Source organism: Manis pentadactyla, chromosome X, assembly GCF_030020395.1.
Source record: "Manis pentadactyla isolate mManPen7 chromosome X, mManPen7.hap1, whole genome shotgun sequence".
Lineage (NCBI taxonomy): Eukaryota > Metazoa > Chordata > Mammalia > Pholidota > Manidae > Manis > Manis pentadactyla.
This window is the reverse complement of record NC_080038.1, coordinates 122,570,420-122,596,262: the sequence shown is the minus strand read 5'-3', so window position 1 is coordinate 122,596,262 and position 25,843 is coordinate 122,570,420. Positions and strand designations below refer to the sequence as shown.

Below are 25,843 nucleotides of genomic sequence, written 5' to 3'. Positions count from 1 at the left end.
CAAATGAAGGTCCTGAAATTTGATGAAGAGGTCTCTGATTGAGGGTGAGTAGGACAGGACTGGAGCCTAGGCCAAAGAGATCCTGAACCACTAAACCCAAAACCAGGAAGAACCATTTTCATTCTTCAAAACTAAACTCAAGTAAGCTAGGTCCATAAATAATTTTAGCCAGAACTTTTGATTTAGAGCAGGGATTAGCACACCACAGCCTGTGGCTCAAATCCATTCAGTTTTTGTAAATAAAGTTGTACTGGAATACAGAAGCTATCATTTATTTAGATACTGCCTGTGGCTTCTTTCATACTACAATGGCAAAGTTGAGTAGTTCCAACAAAAACCATGTGGCCCACAAAACAAAAAAATATTTATTATCTCACTCTTAACAGAAAAAAGTTTGCTGACCACTAATTTAGAAGAATACCTAGCTACTACTTTCTTTCGAAGGGTATTCAGAAGAGTAAAGTGCTTATGGTTTAGTTCAGCAATCAAAGGAGTCCAGCTCTAATATCCTCGTCTCTAATTTATTGTAGATGTTTTCTGCCATCTTGATGCAGGAACGGTTTGCATGGGATCTATCATCACAGCTCAAGAACTTACTGATCACTATCCTATCCACTCCTATTTGATAAGTTTTTCAAATTTAGTGTCGGGTTTGAAAACACAACCACATGCAGGCTCATAACAGTTCTGCTTCCTTGCATTTTCATGCAGTAAACAACCCCAGGCTAACAGCAGGCTAGAAACTTTTTTTTATATTTAGGATATAAACATTTTGATAAACTAGAATCTTTTAGGGAACAAGTAACTACCCTTTAGTTAAAGGGTAATAAATAAGGATGCTCCTGATCAGACTAAGTACCATCCTGTTCCCAAACCACAATGTCAGGGGAAGGAAGCTAAGAATCACCACAAACTGTACAAGAAAGGGGAAAAGATGCAGTCATTTTTCAACAAGTATTTATCCAGCACCTACATATCAGGCACTGAGGTTAGAGCACTAAACCAAACAAACAAAAATCCATGTCCTCATGGAGCCTACATTCCAGTGGGGGGGATGGAGAATAAAGTACATTGCATGTTATATGGTGGTAAGTGCTCAGAAGAAGAGCAGTGAACACGAGGGAGTGTGAGGGTGGGGGAGATGGCAGAGAAGGCTACACCGAAGAGGTGACATTTGAGTGCTTCGTAGTATGCTTGATGAACTAGAAGTTTAGCCCATAAAATCTAACTGTTCATACTCATGGAATATTCATTATGTCATGAGCTTGCAGCTGTGATTTCCACACTGTTTTTCAGAGACAGTAACACAACCTGTTCTCTAAGGGCAAAGTTCAAAAAAAAATTAGTACCATCCATTTTCCCAGTTAGATAAAAGCACACCTTCAGGAAAACCCTGCTTTCAAATGTTGCCAAAATAACAAGGAACCAAAATAAAAAGGTATAAACTCACAAGGACAAAAAATAGAAGAAACAAGGCCAGACAAGATGACAAGATACAGACAAACAAAATGAAAAAAAAAACAAACGAGGTACTTACACAGCACAAAATTCTTATGTGGGAAACACCACCTTAGGAAAGTACATAGCAGGCCACAAGGAAAGACAAACCTATAGGAAAGCAGTACTGACAGGCATCTCAAGCTAGAACAAAATGCTGCAGGAAAAAGGTACAGCCTACCCTGGAAAGAGAAAAGGAAACCCTACAGGAGGATTTTTTTAAACACGCCACAGCCACACAGGTAAGAAAGAGCCCTGCAGGCCTAGGGGAATGCAGTCTTGGTGTTAAAACAGGAGGAAGTAGCAGAGAGAGTAAATCAGCTGCCAAAACTAAACTCACTTCAAAGAAAGTAGAAATTTTAAACTAAAAGCATCTTACCTTCTATACCAAAAGCATAAGCTAAAAACATGACCTTTACTAAAGATGACTGTAGGTAAACCTAGTTTTATCTGAGTTCCTACTCAGTATATAACATTGGAAGAACTGTGTGAGGCTCAGGATACTCCTCTCTCTTAGTCATACATAAATGTTAAAAAAAGGGAAAGAACTTGAGCATAAACATCTCTTAAAATATAACCAGAGAGGATTACAGATGGTGGTATGAGAGGAGAGACAGAGGCTTCCTCCTAAAACTAGATACAATTAGAAAATACAGTTGGCGCAACTAATCCTGAGAGAGCAACAGGAAAGAGGACGGCGTCAGACTGCACACACCTGGAGAAAAGAGCAGACCTCAGCGAATGGGGGTTGGAAAGCTGGGACAGGTGGAGTTCCTGGGGAGACTGGGATTCCGGCCGCTTGTGGAAAGCAGGGATCCATACCCAGCTGCTCTGGGACAAAACCTTATATCTGTGTGCTCGGCCCACTAGTTCAGGCAGTGGAGACAGGCACAGCAGTCGGGAGGTGGGGAACAGCTCTTTCCTCCCCCCAGGCACCAATACCGTTCCCCTGCAACCCCCGACATTGCTTCAGGGGCTGAGCAGCTCCAGAACTGAGCTTCTGGACACTAGAGGGCGCCATGTACAAATATGAAATGCCAAAGAAACCTGGACCACAGTAAAATTACTAATACAACTCACGAGAAAGACTTAAATGACAGGCACCTCATGACTCTTCCTGAAAGGGAGTTCAAAATAAAAACCATCAACATGCTAATGGAGGTACAGAAAGACATCCAGGAACTCAGGAATGAATTCAGCTCAGAGATCCAATCATTGAAGAGCATGATGGAGGGTATTAAAAGAAGGTTGGATACAGTGGAGGAGACAAGAAATGAGATAGAAACTAGAGAAGGGGAATACAAAGAAGCTGAGGCATAGAGAGAAAAAAGGATCTCTAAGAATGAAAGAATATTGAGAGAACTGTGTGACCAATCCAAATGGAACAATATTCACATTATAGGGATACCAGAAGAAGAAGAGAGAGAGAAAGGGATACAGAGTGTCTTTGAGGAGGAGGAGGTAGTTGCTGAAAACTTACCCAATCTGGGGAAGGAGATAGTCTCTCAGGCCATGGAGATCCACAGATCTCCCAACACAAGGGACCCAAGGAAGACAACATCAAGACATATAGTAATTAAAATGGAAAAGATCAAGGATAAGGACAGACTGTTAAAAGCAGCCAGAGAGAGAAATACGATCACATACAAAGTAGACCCCATCAGGCTAACATCAGACTTCTCGGCAGAAACCTTACAGGCCAGAAGGGAGTGGCATGCTGTAATTAATGCCATGAAGCAGAAGGGCCTGTAACCAAGATTACCTTATCTGGCAAGATCATCATTTAAATTTGAAGGAGGGATTAAACAATTTCCAGATAAGCAAAAGCTGAGAGAATTTACCTCCCACAAACCATCTCTACAGTCTATTTTAGAGGGACTGCTATAGATGGAAGTGTTCCTAAGGTTGAATAGCTGTCATCAGAGGTAATAAAACCACAGTAAAGAAAGTAGAACAGCTAATTACTAAGCAAATGCAAAATTAAATGAACTATCCCCAAAGTCAATCAAGGCATAGACAAAAAACACAGAATATGATACCTAATATATAAAGAATGGAGGAGGAAGAAAAAGGAGGAGAAACAGAAAAGAACGTTTAGATTGTGTTTGTAACAGCATACTAAGTGAATTAAGTTAGACTCTTAGATAGTAAGGAAATTAACCTTGAACCTTTGATAACCACGAATCTAAAGCCTGCAATGGCAATAAGTACATACCTATCAATAATCACCCTAAATGTAAATGGACTGAATTCACCAATCAAAAGACATACAGTCACTGAATGGATAAAAAAACAAGACCCATCTATATGCTGCTTACAAGACACTCACCTCAAACCCAAAGACATGCACACGTTAAAAGTCAAGGGATGGAAAAAGATATTTCATGCAAACAAGAAAGAGAAAAAAGCAGGTGTTGCAGTACTAGATTCAGACAAAATAGACTTCAAAACAAAGAAAGTAACAAGAGATAAAGAAGGACATTACATAACGATAAAGGGGTCAGTCCAACAAGAGGATATAACCATTATAAATATATATGTACCCAACACAGGAGCACCAGCATATGTGAAACAAATACTAACAGAACTAAAGGAGGAAACAGAATGCAATGCATTCATTTTAGGAGACTTCAACATACCATTCACTCCAAAGGACAGATCCACCAGACAGAAAATAAGTAAGGACACAGAGGCACTGAAAAACACACTAGAACAGATGGACCTAACAGACATCTATAGAACTCTACATCCAAAAGCAACAGGATACACATTCTTCTCAAGTGCACATGGAACATTCTCCAGAATAGACCACAAACTAGGCCACAAAAAGAGCCTCAGTAAATTCAAAAAGACTGAAATTTTACTAACCAACTTTTCAGACCACAAGGGTATAAAACTAGAACTAAATTGCACAAAGAAAGCAAAAAGGCTCATAAACACATGGAGGCTTAACAACATGCTCCTAAATAATCAATGGATCAACTAACAAATTAAAATAGAGATCAAGCAATATATGGAAACAAATGACAACCACAACACAAAGCCCCAACTTCTGTGGGACGCAGTGAAAGCAGTCTTAAGAGGAAACTATATAGCAATCCAGGCATATTTAAAGAAGAACTAACCCAAATGAATAGTCTAATGTCACAATTATATGAAATTGGAAAAAGAAGAACAAATGAGGCCTAAAGTCAGCAGGAAGAGGGACATAATAAAGATCAGAGAAAAAATCAATAAAATTGAGAAGAATAAAACAATAGAAAAAAATCAATGAAACCAAGAGTTGGTTCTTTGAGAAAATAAACAAAATAGATAAGCCTCTAGCCAGACTTATTAAGAGAAAAAGAGAATCAACACACATCAACAGAATCAGAAACAAGAAAGGAAAAATCATGACAGACCCCACAGAAATACAAAGAATTATTAGAGACTACTATGAAAACCTATATGCTAACAAGCTGGAAAACCTAGAAGAAATGGACAACTTCCAAGGAAAATACAACCTTCCAAGGTTGACCAAGGAGGAAACACAAAATCTAAACAAACCAATTGCCAGCAAAGAAATGAAGCGGTAATCAAAAAATTACCCAAGAACAAAACCCCCAGGCCAGATGGATTTACCTCAGAATGTTATCAGACATACAGAGAAGACATAATACCCATTCTCCTTAAAGTTTTCCAAAAAATAGAAGAGGGAATACTCTCAAACTCATTCTATGAAGCCAACATCACCCTAATACCAAAACCATGCAAAGACCCCACCAAAAAAGAAAATTACAGACCAATATCCCTGATGAACGTACATACAAAAATAGTCAACAAAATATTAGCAAACCGAATTCAAAAATACATCAAAAGGATCATATACCACGATCAAGTGGGATTCATCCCAGGGATGCAAGGACGGTACAACATTCAAAAATCCATCAACAACATCCATCACATAAACAAAAAGGACAAAAAACACATGATCGTCTCCATAGATGCTGAAAAAGCATTCGACAAAATTCAATATCCATTCATGATAAGAACTCTTAACAAAATGGGTATAGAGGGAAAGTACCTCAACATAATAAAGGCCATATATGATAAACCCACAGCCAACATCATACTGAACAGTGAGATGCTGAAAGCTTTTCCTCTGAGATCAGGAACAAGACAGGGATGCCCACTCTCCCCACTGTCATTCAACATTGTACTGGAGGTCCTAGCCACAGCAATTAGACAAAACAAAGAAATAGAACCAATCCAAATTGGTAAAGAAGAAATCAAACTGTCACTATTTGCAGATGACATGATACTGTACATAAAAAACCCTAAAGACTCCACTCCAAAACTACTGGAACTGATATCGGAATACAGCAAAGTTGCAGGATACACAATTAACACACAGAAATCTGTGGCTTTCCTATACACTAACAATGAACTAATAGAAAGAGAAATCAGGAAAACAATCCATTCTCAATTGCATCAAAAAGAATAAAATATCTAGGAATAAACCTAACCAAGGAAGTGAAAGACCTATACCCTGAAAACTATAAAACACTCTTAAGAGAAATTAAAGAGGACACTAACAAATGGAAACTCATCCCATGCTCCTGGCTAGGAAAAATTAATACCGTCAAAATGGCCATCCTCTCCAAGGCAATCTTCAGATTCAATGCAATCCCTATCAAATTACCACCAGCATTTTTCAATGAACTGGAACAAATAGTTCAAAAATTCATATGGAAACACCAAAGACACTGAATAGCCAAAGCAATCCTGAGAAAGAAGAATAAACTGGGAGGGATCGCACTCCCCAACTTCAAGTACTACAAAGCCATAGTAATCAAGACAGTTTGCTACTGGCACAAGAACAGAGCCATAGACCAATGGAACAGACTAGATAGCCTTGATATAAACCAAACCATAATGATAAAGGAGCCATGGACACACAATGGGGAAATGACAGTCTCTTCAACAGATGGTGCTGGCAAAACTGGACAGCTATATTTAAGAGACTGAAACTGGATCACTGTCTAACCCCATACACAAAAGTAAATTCAAAATGGATCAAAGACCATAAAACTCTTAGAAAAAAACATAGGCAAAAATCTCTTGGATGTATACATGAGCGACTTCTTCATGAACATATCTCCCCGGACAAGGGAAACAAAAGCAAAAATGAACAAGTGGGACTATATCAAGCTGAAAAGCTTCTGTACAGCAAAGGACACCATCAACAGAACAAAAAGGTACCCTACAGTATGGGAGAATATATTCATAAATGACAGATCCGACAAAGGGTTGACATCCAAAATATATAAAGAGCTCACGCACCTCAACAAACAAAAAGCAAATAATCCAATTAAAATATGGGCAGAGGAGCTGAACAGACACTTCTCCAAAGAAGAAATTCAGATGGCCAACAGACACATGAAAAGATGCTCCACATCGCTAATCATCAGAGAAATGCAAATTAACACCACAATGAGATATCACCTCACACCAGTTAGGATGGCCAACATCCAAAAGACTAGGAACAACAAATGCTGGCGAGGATGTGGAGAAAGGGGAACCCTCCTACACTGCTGGTGGGAATGTAAAGTAGTTCAACCATTGTGGAAAGCAGTATGGAGGTTCCTCAAAAAACTCAAAACAGACTTACCATTTGACCCAGGAACTCCACTCCTAGGAATTTACCCTAAGAATGCAGCAGCTAGTTTGAAAAAGACATATGCACCCCTATGTTTATAGCCACACTATTCACAATAGCCAAGAAATGGAAGCAACCTAAGTGTCCATCAGTAGATGAATGGATAAAGAAGATGTGGTACATATACACAATGGAATATTATTCAGCCATAAGAATAAAACAGATCCTACCATTTGTAACAACATGGATGGAGCTAGAGGGTATTTTGCTAGTGAAATTAGCCAGGCGGAGAAAGACAAGTATCAAATGATTTCACTCATATGTGGAGTATAAGAACAAAGAAAAACTGAAGGAACAAAAGAGCAGCAGAATCACAGGACTCAAGAATGGACTAACAGTTACCAAAGGGAAAGGGACTGGGAAGGATGGGTGGGAAGGGTGGGATAAGGGCGGGGAAAAAGAAAGGGGGCCTTACAATTAGCATGTATAATGTGGTGGGGGGGGCATGGGGAGGGCTGTGCAACACAGAGAAGACAAGTAGTGATTCTACAGCATCTTACTACGCTGATGGACAGTGACTGTAATGGGGTTTGTGGGGGGGACTTGGTGAAAGGGGGAGTCTAAGTAAACATAATGTTCTTTATGTAATTGTAGATTAATGATAATGAAATATATTTTAAAAAATCTAAAGAAAAGAAAATATATATGTATATATATAACCAGAGATACAGGAAATACAACTTCTACAAAAGGTCTCAAAACCTAAGACATCTAGGTGTTAGATAATCTTCCCTAAGATAGCACAATACCTAACCATTAAGAGTGACAATTCTTTCCTTTCTTTAAAAATCAGGACTACCTATTTTTCTACCATTCATTCCTCCTTTCTATAAAAGCTAACTATTTCCTCCAAATGCTCAATGCAAATAAAAAGAATAATACTAAAGAAATATTTATTTTTTAAAATTCTTATAAAAAAATAACTTTCCTGTTACACTTTTATACCACCTGCTACACTTACTTTAACAGGCTGCTGTAAAGATAAAATAAGGTGTGTTCAATGTCTCTGATAAAGATATTTTGTAAATCAAGTTCACAAAAATCAAACATCTCTGCATTTCAAGAGTTCAACGAAGACTTTATTGATGTTTCAACTGCTTACTTTATTTTCTGCTCTCTATAAAATTATTGAGAAATACTTAAAAGTTGAAGAGAAATACCAGAGAAAGCAGAAACTAATACAAACACACAGGTAACAGTGACAAAAAGATTTCTCATCATCAACTCAAATTTTTTATTACTGATAAAATCTTAAAAGAACAAGTTTAAAAGCACATGCTCTCATTTCTTAATTGAAAAAAAAACCTATAGGGAATGCACTCATTTTGTCTTTATGGATATCCTCCAATAGCTAAAAAACACATTTCTTATTAACATACTATGCATATCTTACCTATTAAAGACTTGATATTTTCTAAGATTAAATCACTAGTAATATTTGCAGATAAATCTTGCCCCAATTCAGCAATCAGCTTGGCATAACCTTCATTCTCTTCTCTTAACAAATTGAATTTTTGCTGCTTATAACTGAAATTAGATAAACATCATACAGGGGATAAAATTAATTTCAATTAGCAAGCTTAATTAACAATAATGTATTCTTTTCATTCAATATTCTTATCTCTCTTAGATAACAATACTAAGAATTGTTGTTGAAAACTTACCTTTGTTTATCTTTTAGGATAGAATGACAACAATAGTTCAAAGAGACAATTACACAGGGTAAATCAGTAACACAAAGAATAGATATTGCTAATCCCAAGGAGTAACAACATACCACTATTTCCATCACTAAGGACATACCCTAGAATATAGTCAGTTGTATATTATTTTAAAGCACTGAATACTATTTCTACTTCTAATATGGAAAAGAATTTATACTGGTTTCACACAGGCCACATTCAATGCTGACTCAGTAACTACAGGCTACTTTTAAAAGGAAAAAATATGAGACACATGGTAAGAGCAACATAAAAAACCTTCAACTGCCTTTAGAAACTTCTAGTATTCAAAATGAGAGCTAACAAAACACACTCAGATACCTGATCTGCAACAGAAAGGTACATGTACTTACAAGAGTTTTGTCTTGATTTTAACCGACTTTTGATTGAACTGCTGTGATTGTTTGATAAGCCCTAATGATTCCAATGTTTCTGGATCCAGGCGTTCCTTTAGAACTGTGTCTGAAACTAAATACTGCATTAAAAAATATTAAAGGCCATTTATTCCTGAGCATTCCAACTATACAACCACAATATTTAAAATATATTATATATTTATTTACATTGAGTATACTTCAATATATTCAAAACAGCTTTTCCCAAATATTAAAATAACACAAAAACGTATCAATTTGTAACAATAAAAAAAAAGCTTAGAACTTCGATAGAACAAAATGAAGACTGCAAATATTGAAAAATGTGACATATAGGTCTTTAAAAGAACACTCACTAAAAAATTAAATGCATGCTGTACACAGCCTACAAATGACAAGAACAACAGATGAAATTCTGATTAAAATTGAATCTGTCAACTGTATTTTAAGATAATACAGCACTTCGGTCAAATTCTAGTACAGCAAAGACAAGGACATTCTTCCAGGTCTGAGTAACGGCATTTCTCCTTGATTCTAAATGTATAAACATAAAATGGTTTATTAGACAATGATTATGACAAGTTCTAGAATTTATTATTTTTAAACTACCTTCATTTATTTTCTCCTTACCTAATCGTTTAGGAAAAATTGCTCAGTTTAAAAGCTGTCCACATCATTTCTACTCACTTGATAGATGTTTACCTTTCTCTCAGGAATTTATTAGGTCAGGAATACCACCTAAGGTTTTATATGTATAGATAAATGATATGATAGCATGCCTACTTCATAGAAATAACTAGTATGTCTAATTTTACAAATCATTCCATTTCAAAACCCCAATCTCACCTTAAAATGAATAGTCAACTAGATGTCAACATCCTCCTCCATTAACGTGATTACTGTAATTACAAGTGTTCAATGTAAAATGTAGAAAGTGTTTTTTAAAACTTACCAAACATGCTAATACCAATTGTGTAAAATAGTCTCTCTTGCTTTTTTCTTCTAAACAATTTGTCTCAGTATCTACAATGAAGGAAAAAAAGATGAAAGTTTGACATATTTTCCTAGACTCTCTCCAACACTAAAATAAGATACTTAATTTTCTTTAAAACTAGCTAATTTTGAAATGCTCATTTGGAAAAAAAATCTGAAACTATGGTAAGCATGAGGTGTCCTCCATATGCATACGAATGCTTAGAATTAATTTCTCCTTATACTGGAGACTGACCCTGTGACCAATGGCATACCCATAAAATGGTAAGTAGATTACACAGAAGCTGCATGCTATGGCACTGGAAAAGCAACAAAGCTTCAAAAAAAACCCCACTGTTTTCAAAAATGGAAATATTAAAGCAAACTTTAAACGACCACATGTCAGAGATGCTAAAGAAGAAATTCCTTTCTTGAGTGTTAAGTTGAACTGGGTGACAACAAAGATCTCTTCAGACATTAAAGATCCTATTACTCAGGAAGATCAAAACTCTTGACCTTGGCCACCTTGTAACCATGTACCATGTTCTATTCAAGCTACCTGGCCATCAATTCTATGAAAAGACAGTATTAAAAGATATTTTTAATATCTTATTTTGAATTATAATTCTAGTCAGCAAACAAAAATATAGTCAAGATTTTTATTTTCTTCCTACTGAAATCTTTTCTAAAAGCTGAGACCTCCTTGTTGTATATCTGAAACCAATATAAGATTGCATATCAACAATACTTCAATTAAAAAAAACTGAGACCTATTTATCGAATAATTTTCTGAAGTATGAAAGAAAGAAAACAATTAGCTCTAAATGCCAAGCATCAAAAATTTCAACTAGAATTAGCAAGATTACAAAGCTGATTTTAGGATTATTACTTTAACTAATTACATACTATTATCCTATTTTTAAAGTCAACTCATACTTTAGAATGTGCTATAGAAAACAGCACTGATTTTAGTGATGTATTAAAAGTTGTCCTCTAAGTACTGTAGGGCTCTCCCCAGACATCCTACCACCGCTTTGCTTCAGTTTACTTTCTACCGCTATCCATGAGAATTGAGAGAAGGGGATTTATCATGAAATATACCCATGTTTTCTTTTCCCTTTTCCATTTTCCCTTCCTGGACAGTGCCATTTCCCAATATCCTGGCCAATGTAGCTAAGCACACATTCAGCTCAAGTGTACTAAGAGAATTTCAGGGTGTAATTCATGCAATGTAAACTGTACTATAATTTCAGTCTTTCAATAAGATTTCTGTGCGTATCTCATCAACCCCTTCCACCAGGGACCCCTAGTTGTCTCCCCATTATCTGGCCTTCTGGTCCCTCCTCAGCCTAGAACTTTAAGGATACTGATCTTGAGGGATCAGACTGAACTGGGCCCATTCTAAACCTACCCTCCAAGGCCCTAAACGCCCTAAGATCTACCCCTAAACTTTCTAACATCAGAGTGCTTCAGTAGCAGGCTCCTCCTCTTCAAGTCAAGTTTATCCTTCTCTTAGCCATCTGATCTGAGTAGTGCCACTGTCTGGGTTCTGACCATATTAAGAAATGCTTAATAGGGCCTCAGTAAATTTCTCAACAGAGCTATCTAAACAATCAATGCAGAATTCTATTATGCCAATTATGCTTTCCTTGTTTTCTTCATTCTTTTTGTCCTAACTCATGAAACCATTCTAATAAATTCATTCCTTATCCCTGACTACTCAACCCTGAATCAGTACCTAATAAGTTCTCTTTAATTTCCCCTATCATTTTACTAAAAAGCCCTCAGCCATTTCTAGTTCTAGGCTCTTTATCACGAACCACCTACCCCAGCTCAAAGATCCCATCAGTGCATCCAAGTTACATTACACTCCCCATCTTTCAGGTTAATATAACTCTCAGGCCCCCTTACCCTTACATAATTTATTTAGTCTTTTATAGAAAATTTTTATCTTAACCAGGAATGTACACCCCTGATTTCCCTCATAACTATTAAAATATTAGAAAGACAACATAATATAGTAAAAAGATCATAGGCTCTGAAACCAAAAAACCCAGGTTCAAGCCCTGCCTTACTGGCTGTGTGGCCCTGCAAAATCACTTCTCTGAGCTTCAATTTTCTGATCTGCACACCTACCATATAGAAGTTCCTGCTCGACACAATGCTTAGAACACACAAGGTGCTCCAAAAAAATGGCATTTACATTACTAACATTATTGTGATTATCATTATTATAATAATAATCACTACCATTTGTTTTTAAGGATAGCTGGTGTTCTTATTCCTATTCCCCATCTTGGTTTGGGTTCACCCTTGAATCACTCACTTATTTTCTGCCATGGGTGCAGGGGGTCAGTGAGGGGGCAGGTGAGAGTAACTGTCTTTCCAAGTTTGCCATTCTAATCTTGTTTGTAAAAATAGGCTGCATAGGCTAAAAGAAATTTCCCAAAAGCAACCAAACATCTTCATGAACTCATGTTACTAGTAAAAAGCAATAACTTGTAACAACAATTCATGTAACTAAATAACTATATGAAGGGAAAATACATCCTAATAAAGTAAGTCAATAAAGAAATTACTAGAACTTACTAGCAAGCTGATAATTAATGATTACGCAAGGAAAAACATAAAATACACCCCTGACACTATCAAGGAACAATAGCTTCCACAAAATATTACCTACAAATCACTCTTTCAGTTCTACAAATTTTAAAAAGTTTTTTTTAATTGAAACTAGTTTCAAGTTATATTTATCTGTAATAATATCTTTAGCGCCTGCTTTAAAAATTAAGCTCAATAGAGTTTTCTCTGTTGGCATAAGCCAATCAACCCAATAGACAGCATGAACTTTTACTTTGTCATCCAAACCACAGCAGTTTTAAGATTAAAAGAAGGCACTAATAATTATGCTAAGGAAAACAAAATAAAAATGGGACATGTGGTCACCACATCAATGGTCTGCCCTTCTTGTTTAATACTCACAGTCCATGTACATTTTGACCTATTTTGACTTTACTACTGTTACAAAATCTTAAACATCCTGAAGGATCAAGCACCAGGCATTTAGATATGTTGAGATCAAATTCTAGACTTTAAGACATTTAAGTAACATATCTAATTCTATAAATTAAGATTAATGAGTTCAATAATTCCCTCTGGCTTGACAAACTCTCAGAGGATGTGTCTTATTTTAAAGTAAATATTATAATGTCCAGTAATGTTTTCTATTAGATCAAAGATATAGGAAGCATAAAACTGATGGGGAAAGCTCACTTAAAATTATTTTAATTCACATCTAAAATTACATAAATAAACTTACAACATACATTATTTTTTTTAATCCATGCTTCCCATGAAGGGACAATACTTTTTTTTCTAAGTCAAAGGAATATTCCTTTTTTATCTTGCATAAATTCGTATTTATTCTGGACAAATAAAGAAGCTGCTATTTTCCAAGCTGGTTTCTCACCCTGAAAACAAAAGTACTTTTGGTTACTTTGGCTCTTGCTCTTTCTAAAATTAAGTAGAGTCAGAACAGTACAATACCAAATTAAGTATCTCTTGATTGTCTTAAGTTTGAGATTCTGACATTCACTGAAAATATGAATTGAGTAAGACTAATTATGTGGTTACTAAAATATGAGTAATTCAGACTAACACCTTCAGAAAACTTAGCCTTTTTATTTGAAATGACTTAATTTAGCTTCATCTTATATCAATATACATTCTGAAAACTGAGTTATAAACTAAAACTAGCACTAGTTTATAAACAGTGATTATACTCACATTTGACTTACAATACTATAGTATCTATAGAGTAAAAAGATATATATTCTAGATTTATAAAAACATTTGTACATTGTAAAATCCTTACTTTGGAAGAAAACATTTTAACATAGTACATTAATTTACTAAACAGCACTTTTTACAGGTGAAATAAAGGCTTAATACCTACCTAATATGCAGAATACATCAGCAAGAATGGAAGGCATATCCTCATGAAATTCCTAATTTTAAAAATATAATTATTCATAATAAAACACTAGAATAGCACACCAGGAAGTATTATGGTTTCAGAATAACAAAACCCCAACACCACTGTATTGATATGTAATAAAATTCTTCATGTTTCATAATATAGAGAAAATAAAAAGAGACAACAGTTGGAAAAAAATGTTTAAATTTCTATCATTAAATAAGTTGATAAAAAATAGAAACCTAAATAAGCACCAGGAAATATTAAAGAGTACAAATGATTGAAATTCTTCCAATGAATTTTCATGTTAGAAACCACTGGAATTTGCAGTACCTCACACCTACCTAAAGCAAAACTGTTAAAAATGGTTTATTTCTCATCCAAAATTTTAAATATTGTGCCCATCACTGATCTATGCAAAAATCATAGTAGTATCAGAATAGAAATCTAAAAAATAAAAGAATAATCACAAGCTGGTGTTCCCTAATTCAAGATTCTCTGAAGATAATTACCAAAAATCTATCTTTATTTTCTTATGCTCTAACACTTGTAAGCCTTTGGAGAAACTGACCCAAAAATCTCCCCTCGTTTCTGGATGAAAAATTCAACATTTTTATTAGATCTGTCTCCTAACTTCCCACTCCCATGCCCCATTTTAGAGCGATTTTTCATTAGGAAGGACATAAGTCAATTATTGCAGTTAGTTTGCTGGCACTGTAGTAACCCTAAAACTAGCCTATTTTCAGAGACTAAAGGAAAGAAATGTAATTCTAAAGAAAAACCTGGCAGCTGTAAGAGACACACAAGATATGCTCCTGTGGCTAAGAAATGGGACCATGAGATTCAGTACTATGAGAAGGCCATGCCAAAGACAATCCAGCTGCAGAAGAATATGTATCACTAAGGACTGAAAGGAAGGGTAAGCTAAGGAAGAACAAAATACACATTTTATGGTGACAGATGGTAACTGCACTTGTCATGGTGAGCATTCCATAATGTACATAAATGTGGATTCACTGTCATACATCTAGAACTAATATGTCAACTATACTTTAATAAAAAATTTTGTAATAAACATTAAGTTCATTTGGACTGTTTTCAATAAATGAGAAAATTATTAGAATCAAATTCCATAAATACACTAAACCCTACACCAATGCCCAATTAATGGAATGAAATAACCTTAAATGTCAACCAGATTTTAACCTCAAATTTCTTAAATGGCTATGAGCTTTGGCTATGTCTACTTGAATGCAAGTACTCAGGATACCTGAAGACCAGAAATAATAGAGCAAGACAAGAGTTTTCAAACATGGAAAACTCACTGTTGAAAGACTACTCCAACATGAACTAATGTTGCTTTCTCATATAGACAATTTAGTGATAAAAGAGAAATGCATATTGAACCTCTATTGCTCAAATACATCTCAATTTGCGGGGGAAAAAATCACAACAGCTAAACACATAAGTTCGTTAGAACTATCCTCAGGAAAACACAAAAATATAAAGGAGATTACCTACGCTAACAGGAAAAGGCCACAGAAGCTTAAAGCAACACAGGGGAAATGCACGTTGATATCAAAAAGTGCCAGGTCCTACCTCAGTAATAGTTATGAAAATTGTTCTCAACTGGGCAGATGATTTTATTTATGTCAGTTTAAAATACAGCCTAATAGAGTAATACACCACTTGTAAAAACTGAAACTTAACTACTGGTTTACAATAAACATGACTACAATTTGAGAATTCATATTTCAATTTAAACACCAAACCACCATGACAAGTATCTGGTCTGAAGTTAACTTAAATACTCTAAAAAATAAAAGAGTGAAACAGAATAACCACTTAAAGGTTAGGGGGAAAAAATCTAGTTAATATTTTCTAAAAGAAATGGCAAAAACACAAAAATTGGTATCAAGTGAAGGTCCTCTATGCAACCTCAATTCAAAATCACTGAATCCTCAATTTAAAAAATACATTTAATTTCTAAACATAACCACAAACTAAAGAAAATAACCTTGAGATAGATGCTATATTGGGAGAAAAATACATTCTAGCCAAATTATTTTTTATAGTAGCACTTTTAATTAAGTATACCTTGACTTCAGTAAAATGCAGGCTTTTTTTTCTTGCTCTCCCAGTTTATTTAACATTTTCTGTTTTACTCACAACCAGACAGAAAGATTAAAATGTGTTTCTGCCTAGCAACAATGACTTATCACTATTACCTTAAAACATTCACTACTGTTGTTGCTGGGCAGCTAGGTGAAGAACTAGGAGAAACCTCAACCTGGATGGGGGAGGGGTTCTTAATTCTGGGTGAGGAAGAATTCTCAAACAGGTCAGCCCAGTGTAGGTAAGGAAGGAATTCATTAAAGCAACTCTTTGCAGGCACCAGAGAACAGGAAAGTGCAAGGGAAAGAGGGAAATTTCTTGGCCTAGGACAGATTCCCTTGGCAACTCCTGAAGCCAGAGTCACCTGGCATCTTGCATCCACCTGGATCTGCAAGGCATGGGGACTAACCCCTATGACTCCAGGATTTGGGGGAGCCACAGAGCACAGGATGGAGTGAGATTATGTTCTGAGAACTTCCCAAAGAAAGGAGATTTTCCGGCAGGCTACTAAGAACAGATTGCACAGCGGCAGTTCCGTCCAGGTCACCCAGGCGATGGAAACATGCAGGCCCAAATCTGAGCTCTTAGCAGCCCCTTCCTACTTATTAGGAGTAAAGCAGAGACAGAGTGAAGACCACAATAATCTGAGCAGTGGGAAAGCTTTACCTGAAAGTACACACTTAAAGAAAGGAAAGTGCGGACGACCTCAGAGAGAAGGCAGACTGAAAGTTTGGGGATTCTGTCTTTTAAGGCTTTCAAGAATGGGGCAAATGGCAGGGGAGGTTGTTGGGCATAGGTTTGACTTGTGGTCTCAAGGTGCTTATCTCTGGTGACAGACACCATTTCTCCTTTCCTTTCTTAACAGTCCTCCAGATAATTCTGCTAAATAAACCCAACACAAAGAATTTATTTATCCAGTTCTTCTCCAAGATAGGGTTACCCTCAAGTAGTGGGGACATACCAGTTAAGACTGCCTGCCCTGCCTTAAGATAGGCTGTTGGGCTACTGTGTCATTACCAGAGAATATGTTAGGAATCTTACTTCTTCAACTCTCTGCTTTTTAAAATGGAATCTTAGCCTTAAGATGGGGTCCCTCCTGTTCTTACTATACTGTTTATATCTCAGCATTTTTCATCATAGGCAGGAAAAGTTAATTATGATGCTTGTCCCATGTCCCTGCCCTACCTCAGTATAATTCTGAATAAAATGAAATGCAATTTATACACTTCAGGGATCTTTGTATCAAAAAAGAACACACACACACACACACACACACACACATATACTTACACTAATGTCGTTAAGAACATTAGATGCATGTTCATGCTTGAGATTTCCATTAACGACATGGCATGATAACTCATAAAGAGCTTGCTGGAAATCTGTAGAACATAATAGAAAGAACATAAGAACACAGACTCTTGAACATGAAAGGTAGACCCTCGAGAGTAAGATCTATGTATTTCCTACTTCTAAGAATTATAAACATCTACAATGGTAAGAAAAATATACTTCTAATGCTTTTCTCCAGATTTTTTTCCTTTTATTTTCACAAAACACAATACTAAAAGAATAAAAAAAGTGAACCTTGACTACACTACTATAACACAACTACTGCTTGAGCATTCCCTCCCCATCTTTTCCTTTACGTCTACATATTTTACATATTTGCATTCACAAGGCACATCATTTGGTATTCTAATTACCCCACAAACACTTTTAAAAGCATTTTCTCTTGCTACCAAAGTCTCCAAAATTATTTTCAATGACTGAATAGAACTCCAGCATGTGAATATAAACTAAATTAGCCATTCTTCTCATCAGCAGATTTCACAGATTTTTCTAAATATATTCAGATTATAGTCAATTCAATCTCAGAGCTATACTGACAATAGGTAAGGAATAGCAGTAAATATAAAATCAAGTTTTACCCATATCCTAAGGTCAGAGAAACTTCTCCCCAAATATCAATCTTTTTTGTCCTCTATTTCCATCAGAATTCAAACTAAAATAATTACATACATAAAACAGCAGCTCTATGAGAACTGTCAACCACAAGTAGTATCATTCACTATTAAAATTAGCAAGTAGTCCCCTTTCCAGGAGAAAGAATCTCTTTTTTGGGTGGGTGTGGGGGGGGGGATTGTTATTGGTTAGGTAAACACCTCCTTCCAGCTATCATTTTCTTTAGTTTCATACACTAAAAACTTTACTTGCTTCCTTTCATTAAAAGGAGGAAAACAAGCAGCTCTAAAAACATTTATGTAAAATAAAGTCAATTTATAATCCCCTTTTAAAAGGAATCAAAAAGTTTTCAGGGCAAAACAGCAAATAAAAAACTAAACATTTAAAAATCTTCTCTCTTGGTTTTACTAGTCACAAAAAGAGAATATAATAGAAATCAAGACTCATATCAATTCCCCTTCAAACAATGAAAATAGTATTCTACAATCAAATAAATTTGTCCACAAATTATTTGTTAATGTACTATAGCCCAATTATCCCAATTCCTTATGAAGAATTCATTATTAAATAATCCCACCTTTTTCACAAATATGCCTTCATTATGCTTACAATAAACTATATAAAAACTAACTTGTTAGCATGGTAGGAATATGAGGTTAATTTAATGCTTTGAATTTCCATTAATAAAATGCTTTTACAGCAAATAATACTCATTTAAAGTTATCGAGATGACTAAGATTTTTTTTTAAAGCAATCACTCTTAGAAGGACAAAACAGCTGAATATCAAACTAAATTTCCATAAGAATATGAGCTGATAGAGGCTGAGGGAATTCTAATCTTAATTACAGGAGACTATAAAACAGAGACCAAAGAGCCCAGGTCATTTTGCTGACAGTAAAGGACATAAAAACAATCACAATGCAATCCACAAAGTAGCAAAAACAGTCCCCAACTCACATATTATTTAAATGGCCACTTAACTGGTTAGGATGTGCTACTGTATTTTGTCCACAGAAACAGTAAATGGTACCTGGAGACTACCAAGGCTAGCTCCACAAAATCCTGAAAAAATCTACACTAAAGTTGAAAAACTTTGCATTTACAATGGAGAGGAAAACTTAAAGCCCTTATACACAAAAAAAGAAACAAAAGATTTTATCTTAATGCTAACATTTCAGAAAAAGCAGTTTTAAGAATAGCCACAAGTAAAAAAAAACTTCTAGACATTCTTAGAAGTGCTTTGTGGGATTTGAATGAATATTGAAGATGACAGTTCTTTGTTATGTTGAATACCACTAGGATTACCCTGGTTTATCAGCCATCATTACAATGTTATTTTACTGGGGAAAAGGGATGTATAAAAGAACAAGGAAAGTAGTGTGTGCAAGGTAAACTGCCTGCCTGAAATGAAATGAAATCAATTTGAGAGGAGCAGAAAGGGAAAGGGTAGAGAAAACGCTATCCAAACTCAATCCCTGAGATAGAACAAAAGAAATTCTGAAGAAATGGCATGCAATTTCTAGCATGGACTACCAACTGGGGCCCTCAGACCAAAGCTTGATTGGTGGCAGATATCAGCCAGAGCTATAACGTGTTGAAGAAGCCGACAAGGGCAAGCAAGAGAGCACTGGCAATCCAGCCAATGAGGCCACACTCAACTACTTTTTGTTTCATATGTGAATCAGAACAAACATGCAAAAAGTAACAATAATCTGATAGTTAGATCTGATAGAAGATCCACCCAGTCCCATTTAAAACTGAAAGAGTAATCCCCTGGATTATATTATGCATAGTTCTTCTGAGAATTCTTATTTTATCCACTTAAGATTTCAATTGTAAACAAGATCAAAGTTAACCAAGAAATTACACACTTGTATCAAACACAGGAAAGAAAAAAATTAAGTATCCAAGTGCTTTTAGGAAGGAATCTTTTTTTACGTTCTTATACTTCTGGCAGTCAACTGATTTATTCAAAAAGAAGGCATTTTATCGACCTCAGAAACCTTATGAACGATCTTACAATTTTATAAGCAGGAGGAACTGGAAAATAACTTTGGGAAGGTGAGCTTACAAATGTTAAATCTTACAACAGATCTTACTCAAATGACAGGGGAAAAATGGCTCATTCATTTGTTTGAATTTTTTCCATTTGAATGCTTTCCATTCAGAAATTCAAATATTCTTTAAAAAGTATATACTCTCATATATTTCATCAAGGTAATATTTTGATTAAAGCAAACATTTCTATAGAAATATATTCTATTCTTAATCATCTATTCACAAAAGCATAACTTAAATAACTAAAATGAATTTTATCCAGTAATTTTTATTTAAAATAGAATACTGGTTATAAATCATTTTTTCCAGATTGAAAAAATGTCATGGGTCCCACCCACAATGAAAGCTACACAGGAAAATTCTTTAAACTTAATGGACATAATTGTTTTGTTTTTGCCCCTCCTTTTCTAAATCTAAATTTCTTAAATGCCTAATTTTAAATTAATACATGTTAAATAGTAAAGTCCTTTAAAATTAAAATTTACATCCTAGTTAATTACATAACATTTTACTTAATAAACCGTATTTGTGATGTGTGTAAACAATTACTTTGCTTTTAATGTTTTCCATGACAACTGCCTTTAACAAGATCCCCAGATACCACCTAAACATAACCGGCTTTAGTAAAAACACTGAACCTCAGTTTCTGGAAATTTCCTAGCGCAAACAATATCAAAACAGTTTTTCTTTCCATGCTAGCTTTTCTCTTCTGTTTATGATTGATAGCTAGCTTGTATAATTTTTAATACAGCTAACAACTGTTGAAATGTAGCCAAATATTCCATGTCGTAATTATAAAGTCAAGCAATATCATTATGACTATTATGCAGGTTAATAACATCCATATAAAGATAGTCTTACTATAACTACAGTTTTAATCCTAACTGTAATATAGTCATATAAAAGCTTTATATAGTGTGAACTATCTTATAGCTTTGTTTTCATTTGCAACAATTTAATGGAAAACAATATTTATTAATATTGGCCAAGCCAAACATAACAGCTTTGATACTTTTGAAAGTCTTACCTTTATAAGATGAACTATCACGGCTTTTATTTTCACTCAGGATCTGGCATAAATGCAAACTAGAATAAACCAGAAATAATCTTTATTAATTTCAATACTACCACAGATGTCTTTGAAGAGCAAGTCATATCAACTAAAACTATCTGGAAATATATATGTTAAATCCACAATAAAACAAACCTAAAAACCCTAATTGGTCAGAACTGAAGGACACTAGTGAATCAATTGATTACTTTGAAAACTGGTAAATAAAAACCAAGTACTTACTCTGCCTTTCATATATGAACCAACAGTTGATAAGAAATGTCTCTGTATTGAAGTATTTCAGCTAATAAAAGAATGCTAGAATTAGAACATCATAATTTTAAATCCCTAAAAATTAAAGAATCTACATAGGCATCTAGCAATGGCTGTTCATATCATAAGAAACAATCTGACATTACTGCCTCCTGATCCTAATGAAAGAACACACCATCCACCTGTGAGGTTGTCTTTTTTTAAAAAAGGCATGAACCTAAATTCAGACTATGGGAAACTCTACAGGACAATAACCCAATCTCTTCAACAAATACATTGCAAGGAAAAATAGAAGATAGTGGGGAATCTTTAGGGTAAAAAAGGCTTAAGGGATGTATCAATCACAATGTATGGATCCTTACTTGGATCCTGTTTCAAGTAAGTATTTTAAAAATTTATATTTATGAGTCAATTAGAATATTTTATAGACTCTTTATCTTTAAAAGACAGATGCTAAAATACTTACAGATAAAATATTTACCTCAGTAGAATGCGAAAATGGGTGGTGGGGTTATAGATGAAACAAGCAGTTGATAACTATTAAAGCTGGTTGATGATTTCATGGGGGATATACCATTCTACTTGCTCATACGTTAAGAAATTTTTTTCAATAATACAGTTTAAAAACAAAACCTGAAAATATGAAAAAAAATACTTGTATTTTTAATACTTCATTAGAGTAAGTAAAGCAAAGAAAGATATACAGGATACAGTGAAGAGGTATACTTAAATGGAATTCTAGAAAGAAGAGAGAAAACAAGGCAAAAGCAATATTTGAAGAAATTAAAAGCCAATAATTAGAATTCAGTTTTCCAGAACTGAAGTGAAATCCACATATGGACATGTCATTGTAAAACCTGTCTTATCTATGGTAAGAAAAAGACAAAATCATTTAAGCACCTAAGGAAAAAAAGACAATATTATCTACATGACTTCTCAACAAGAACACTGAATGCCAGAGATTATTAAATTCTGTACCCAAAAAACACAATTCTAAGGGAAGGCAAAGTATGGACTGAACTTCCCACAAACGGTAACTGAGTTCACACACTAGAAGAAATGCTTAAGGAGATTCTTTAGACAAGATAAAAATGATCCCAGATAGAACCTTACAGTTGCAGCAAGAAATAATGAGGAAAAAAGTGGCAAGTATATGGATAATTCTAAGTGAATATTAACTTTAATAATAATAATAGTGTTTGTGGTATTTAAACATGTAGTATTAAGTATAGAGAGATAATATATAAATGGAAAAATAATATTGAAATACATCAAGACTAATGCAGGTTTATCCCAAATATTTGTTCTAATCAATTCATCACATTATACAGAGTTTTTAAAATTATATGATAGTTTCATAGATGCATAAAAACACTTGATAAAATTCAATATCCATTCACTATTCTTTTTAAGACACTTAGAAAAACTGTATTTCAGTGTGCTTCACAAATGCCTGATCCCAGAGATAGTTCCTGGAGTTCTGTGAGGTCAAAACTGTATCCATAATACCAAGACTTCATTTTCCTTTTCTGCTGTATTTACATTTATACTAATAGTTCAAAAACAAAGGAAGGCAGGACTCCAGGCACCTTAGTATGTATCAGGGCAGTAGCACCAAACTGTTTCATTGATTCTTTGTGATAAAGAAATCAGAGAAGAAAGCCAGTCTCAGGTACGATGCAAACTGTTTCATTTTATTTTTCATGACCATTCACAAACAAAAGCCAATTTCACTTAAGAATGTCCTTGATGGAAGTGACATCAGCAAAATGGCAGAACAGGAAGTCCCAGGTCTTCCTTCCTCCCTCAGAAACACCAGTTCAACAATACCCGTACCAATTCCCTTTATGAGAACTCAGAAATCAGTTAAGAGGCTCCTGCACCCCAGGTGCTACTAAACCAGCTGCATCAAAGTTAGTAGGAAAATTCATGACACCCTTTCACCATAGTCCCTCCTCCCAGCACAGCACCACACAACTGGAAGAAAACTGGCCTCTGAAATTCTCCTGGGGAGGGAAAGAAGACTACTTTACATCTAACATTCTAACTTGGCAGGGGAGGGGACGGGAGTGCAGGGCCTGCCTGAGGGACTAGCTTCTTTATCCACTTCTTGGAGCACAGACAAGAACTGGCACACCCTAGGTGCCTGGGGCCTACTGAGAACTAAAAAAAGAGCTGGGTGGTTAACTACAGATCCAGAGAACCCCCGGGACAACAAACAGACCAATACAGCTCAGCAACTTCTCCCTCATGGGAGAAAGGGAAGACTGGAGGCTGTGTCCAACATTTCAGTTTTCTGTGGGACTGCCTGTGGGGCTGGTTTCTTATCTAGCCTGACTTAGGGCACTAACAGTACCTGGCATACTCTATCTATCTGGGGGCCACTAGGAACAAAAAAGAGCTGGGTAGTGTGCTACTTCACAGGACCCATGGTACAGAAGATGCAAGAGAGTACAAGCCTCTAGGGCAGGAAGAAAAAACTGGAAAATTCCTCTGATTTGGAATCTACATATACAGGTACAGAGAAGACAGACCCAGAGAAAAGGTTGGGGAGGCCCCCAGAATCTACAGCCAGGCTGACTAGTAAAGGCCTTTCTCTGTACTCAGCCAGTACATAAAGACTGGAAGAGAAGAGTGTTTTTTCAAATGCAATGATACCAACCCAAAATTACAAGGAACATAATAGAAACAGGAGAAACGTTCCAATAAAAGGAACGAAATAAGTCTGAAGAAACTGACTCTAAAGACAGAGGTATATGAATTATCTGATAAAGAATTTTAAATAATCATCATAAAGATGCTCAATAAGCTCAGAAAAAATATCCATGAACAAAATGAGAATTTCAACAAAAGGACTATCCAGACACACACACACACACACACACACACACACACACACACACAAGAATGAAACAAATTTTGGAGCTAAAGAATGTTAATAACTGAACTGAAAAATTCACTAGAGAGGTTCAAGAGCATTATGGATAGTCACATGCAAAAGAATGAAATTGGACACTTATGTCATACACAAAAATCAACTCAAAATGGATTAAATACATCAACATAAGACCTGAAACTGTATGCCTAGGAAAAAAGCACAAGGAGAAAGGTTCATGACACTTGTCTTGTCAACGACTTCTTGGTTATGACACCAAAAGCAGACGCAACAAAAGCAAAAACAGACAAGTGGGACATCAAACTAAAAATTGTGTGCACAGCAAAGGGAACAATGAACAGAATGAAAAGGCAACCTATGGAATGGAAGAAAATATTTGCAAACTATACATCTGATAAGGTGTTGATATCCAAAATACATGAGGAACATCTATAACTCAATAGCAAGAAAAAAAACATTAAAAAATGGGCAAAGGACTTGAATAAACATTTCTCCAAAGACATACTAATAGCCAATAGGTATACGAAAAGATGTTCATCACCACATCAAAGAAATGCAAATCAAAACCACAACGTTATCACTTCACATTTGCAAGGATGGCCATTATAAAAATTTTTTTAAAAACAGTAATGACACATAATAAAGGACTGTTCCTCAAAATATAAAAGGAACCCTTAAAACTCAACAATAAGACAAACCAATTTAAAAATGGACAAAGACCTTGACACCTCATCAATACACAAATGGAAAATAAGCATATGAAAAGATGCTCCACATGTCATCAGGGAAATGTAAATTAAAACAATGAGATACCACTATACACTTAGTAGAATGGCCAAAAGTGGAACACTTTCAACACCAAATGCTGGTGAGGACGTGGTGCAACAGGAACTCTCAATTATTGCTAGAGGGAATGAAAGTGGTATAGCCACACTGGAAAACATTTTGGTGGTTTCTTAAACTAAACATACTCTACTTTAGGATGCGGCAATCCCACTCTTTGGTATTTATCCAAAGGAGGTGAAAACTTCTGTCTACAGAAAAACCTGCACACCAATCTTTAAAGCAGCTTTATACATAACTGCCAAAATTTGAAAATAACCAAGAAGTCCTTCAGTAGGTGATTAGATAAACAAACTGGTACATCCACACAATGCAATATTATTCAGCACCAAACAGACATGAGCTATCAAGTCATGAAAAGACATGGAGAAATCTCAAACGCATATTACTAAGTGAAAAAAGC

At 35.3% G+C, this 25,843-nt stretch overlaps 1 protein-coding gene across 11 annotated transcripts in view; it reads right to left on the bottom strand.

Annotated features, from left to right (window-relative positions):
* The window catches only part of THOC2 (THO complex subunit 2), a 123,627-nt gene that overhangs the window by 86,700 nt on the left and 11,084 nt on the right, over window positions 1-25,843 (bottom strand). For all 11 annotated transcript variants that reach the window (XR_008995266.1, XM_057495930.1, XM_057495931.1 and 8 more), the window contains exons 2-7: window positions 21,405-21,463; window positions 17,644-17,735; window positions 14,218-14,269; window positions 10,243-10,313; window positions 9,270-9,391; window positions 8,589-8,722 (exon numbers count right to left, since the gene is read on the bottom strand). Coding sequence is in view for 10 of the 11 variants with exons in the window: in XM_057495930.1 (XP_057351913.1) it covers window positions 8,589-8,722; window positions 9,270-9,391; window positions 10,243-10,313; window positions 14,218-14,269; window positions 17,644-17,735; window positions 21,405-21,463 (530 nt within the window). In the remaining variant the exon portion in view is untranslated. The remainder of the gene's footprint in view (window positions 1-8,588; window positions 8,723-9,269; window positions 9,392-10,242; window positions 10,314-14,217; window positions 14,270-17,643; window positions 17,736-21,404; window positions 21,464-25,843) is intronic.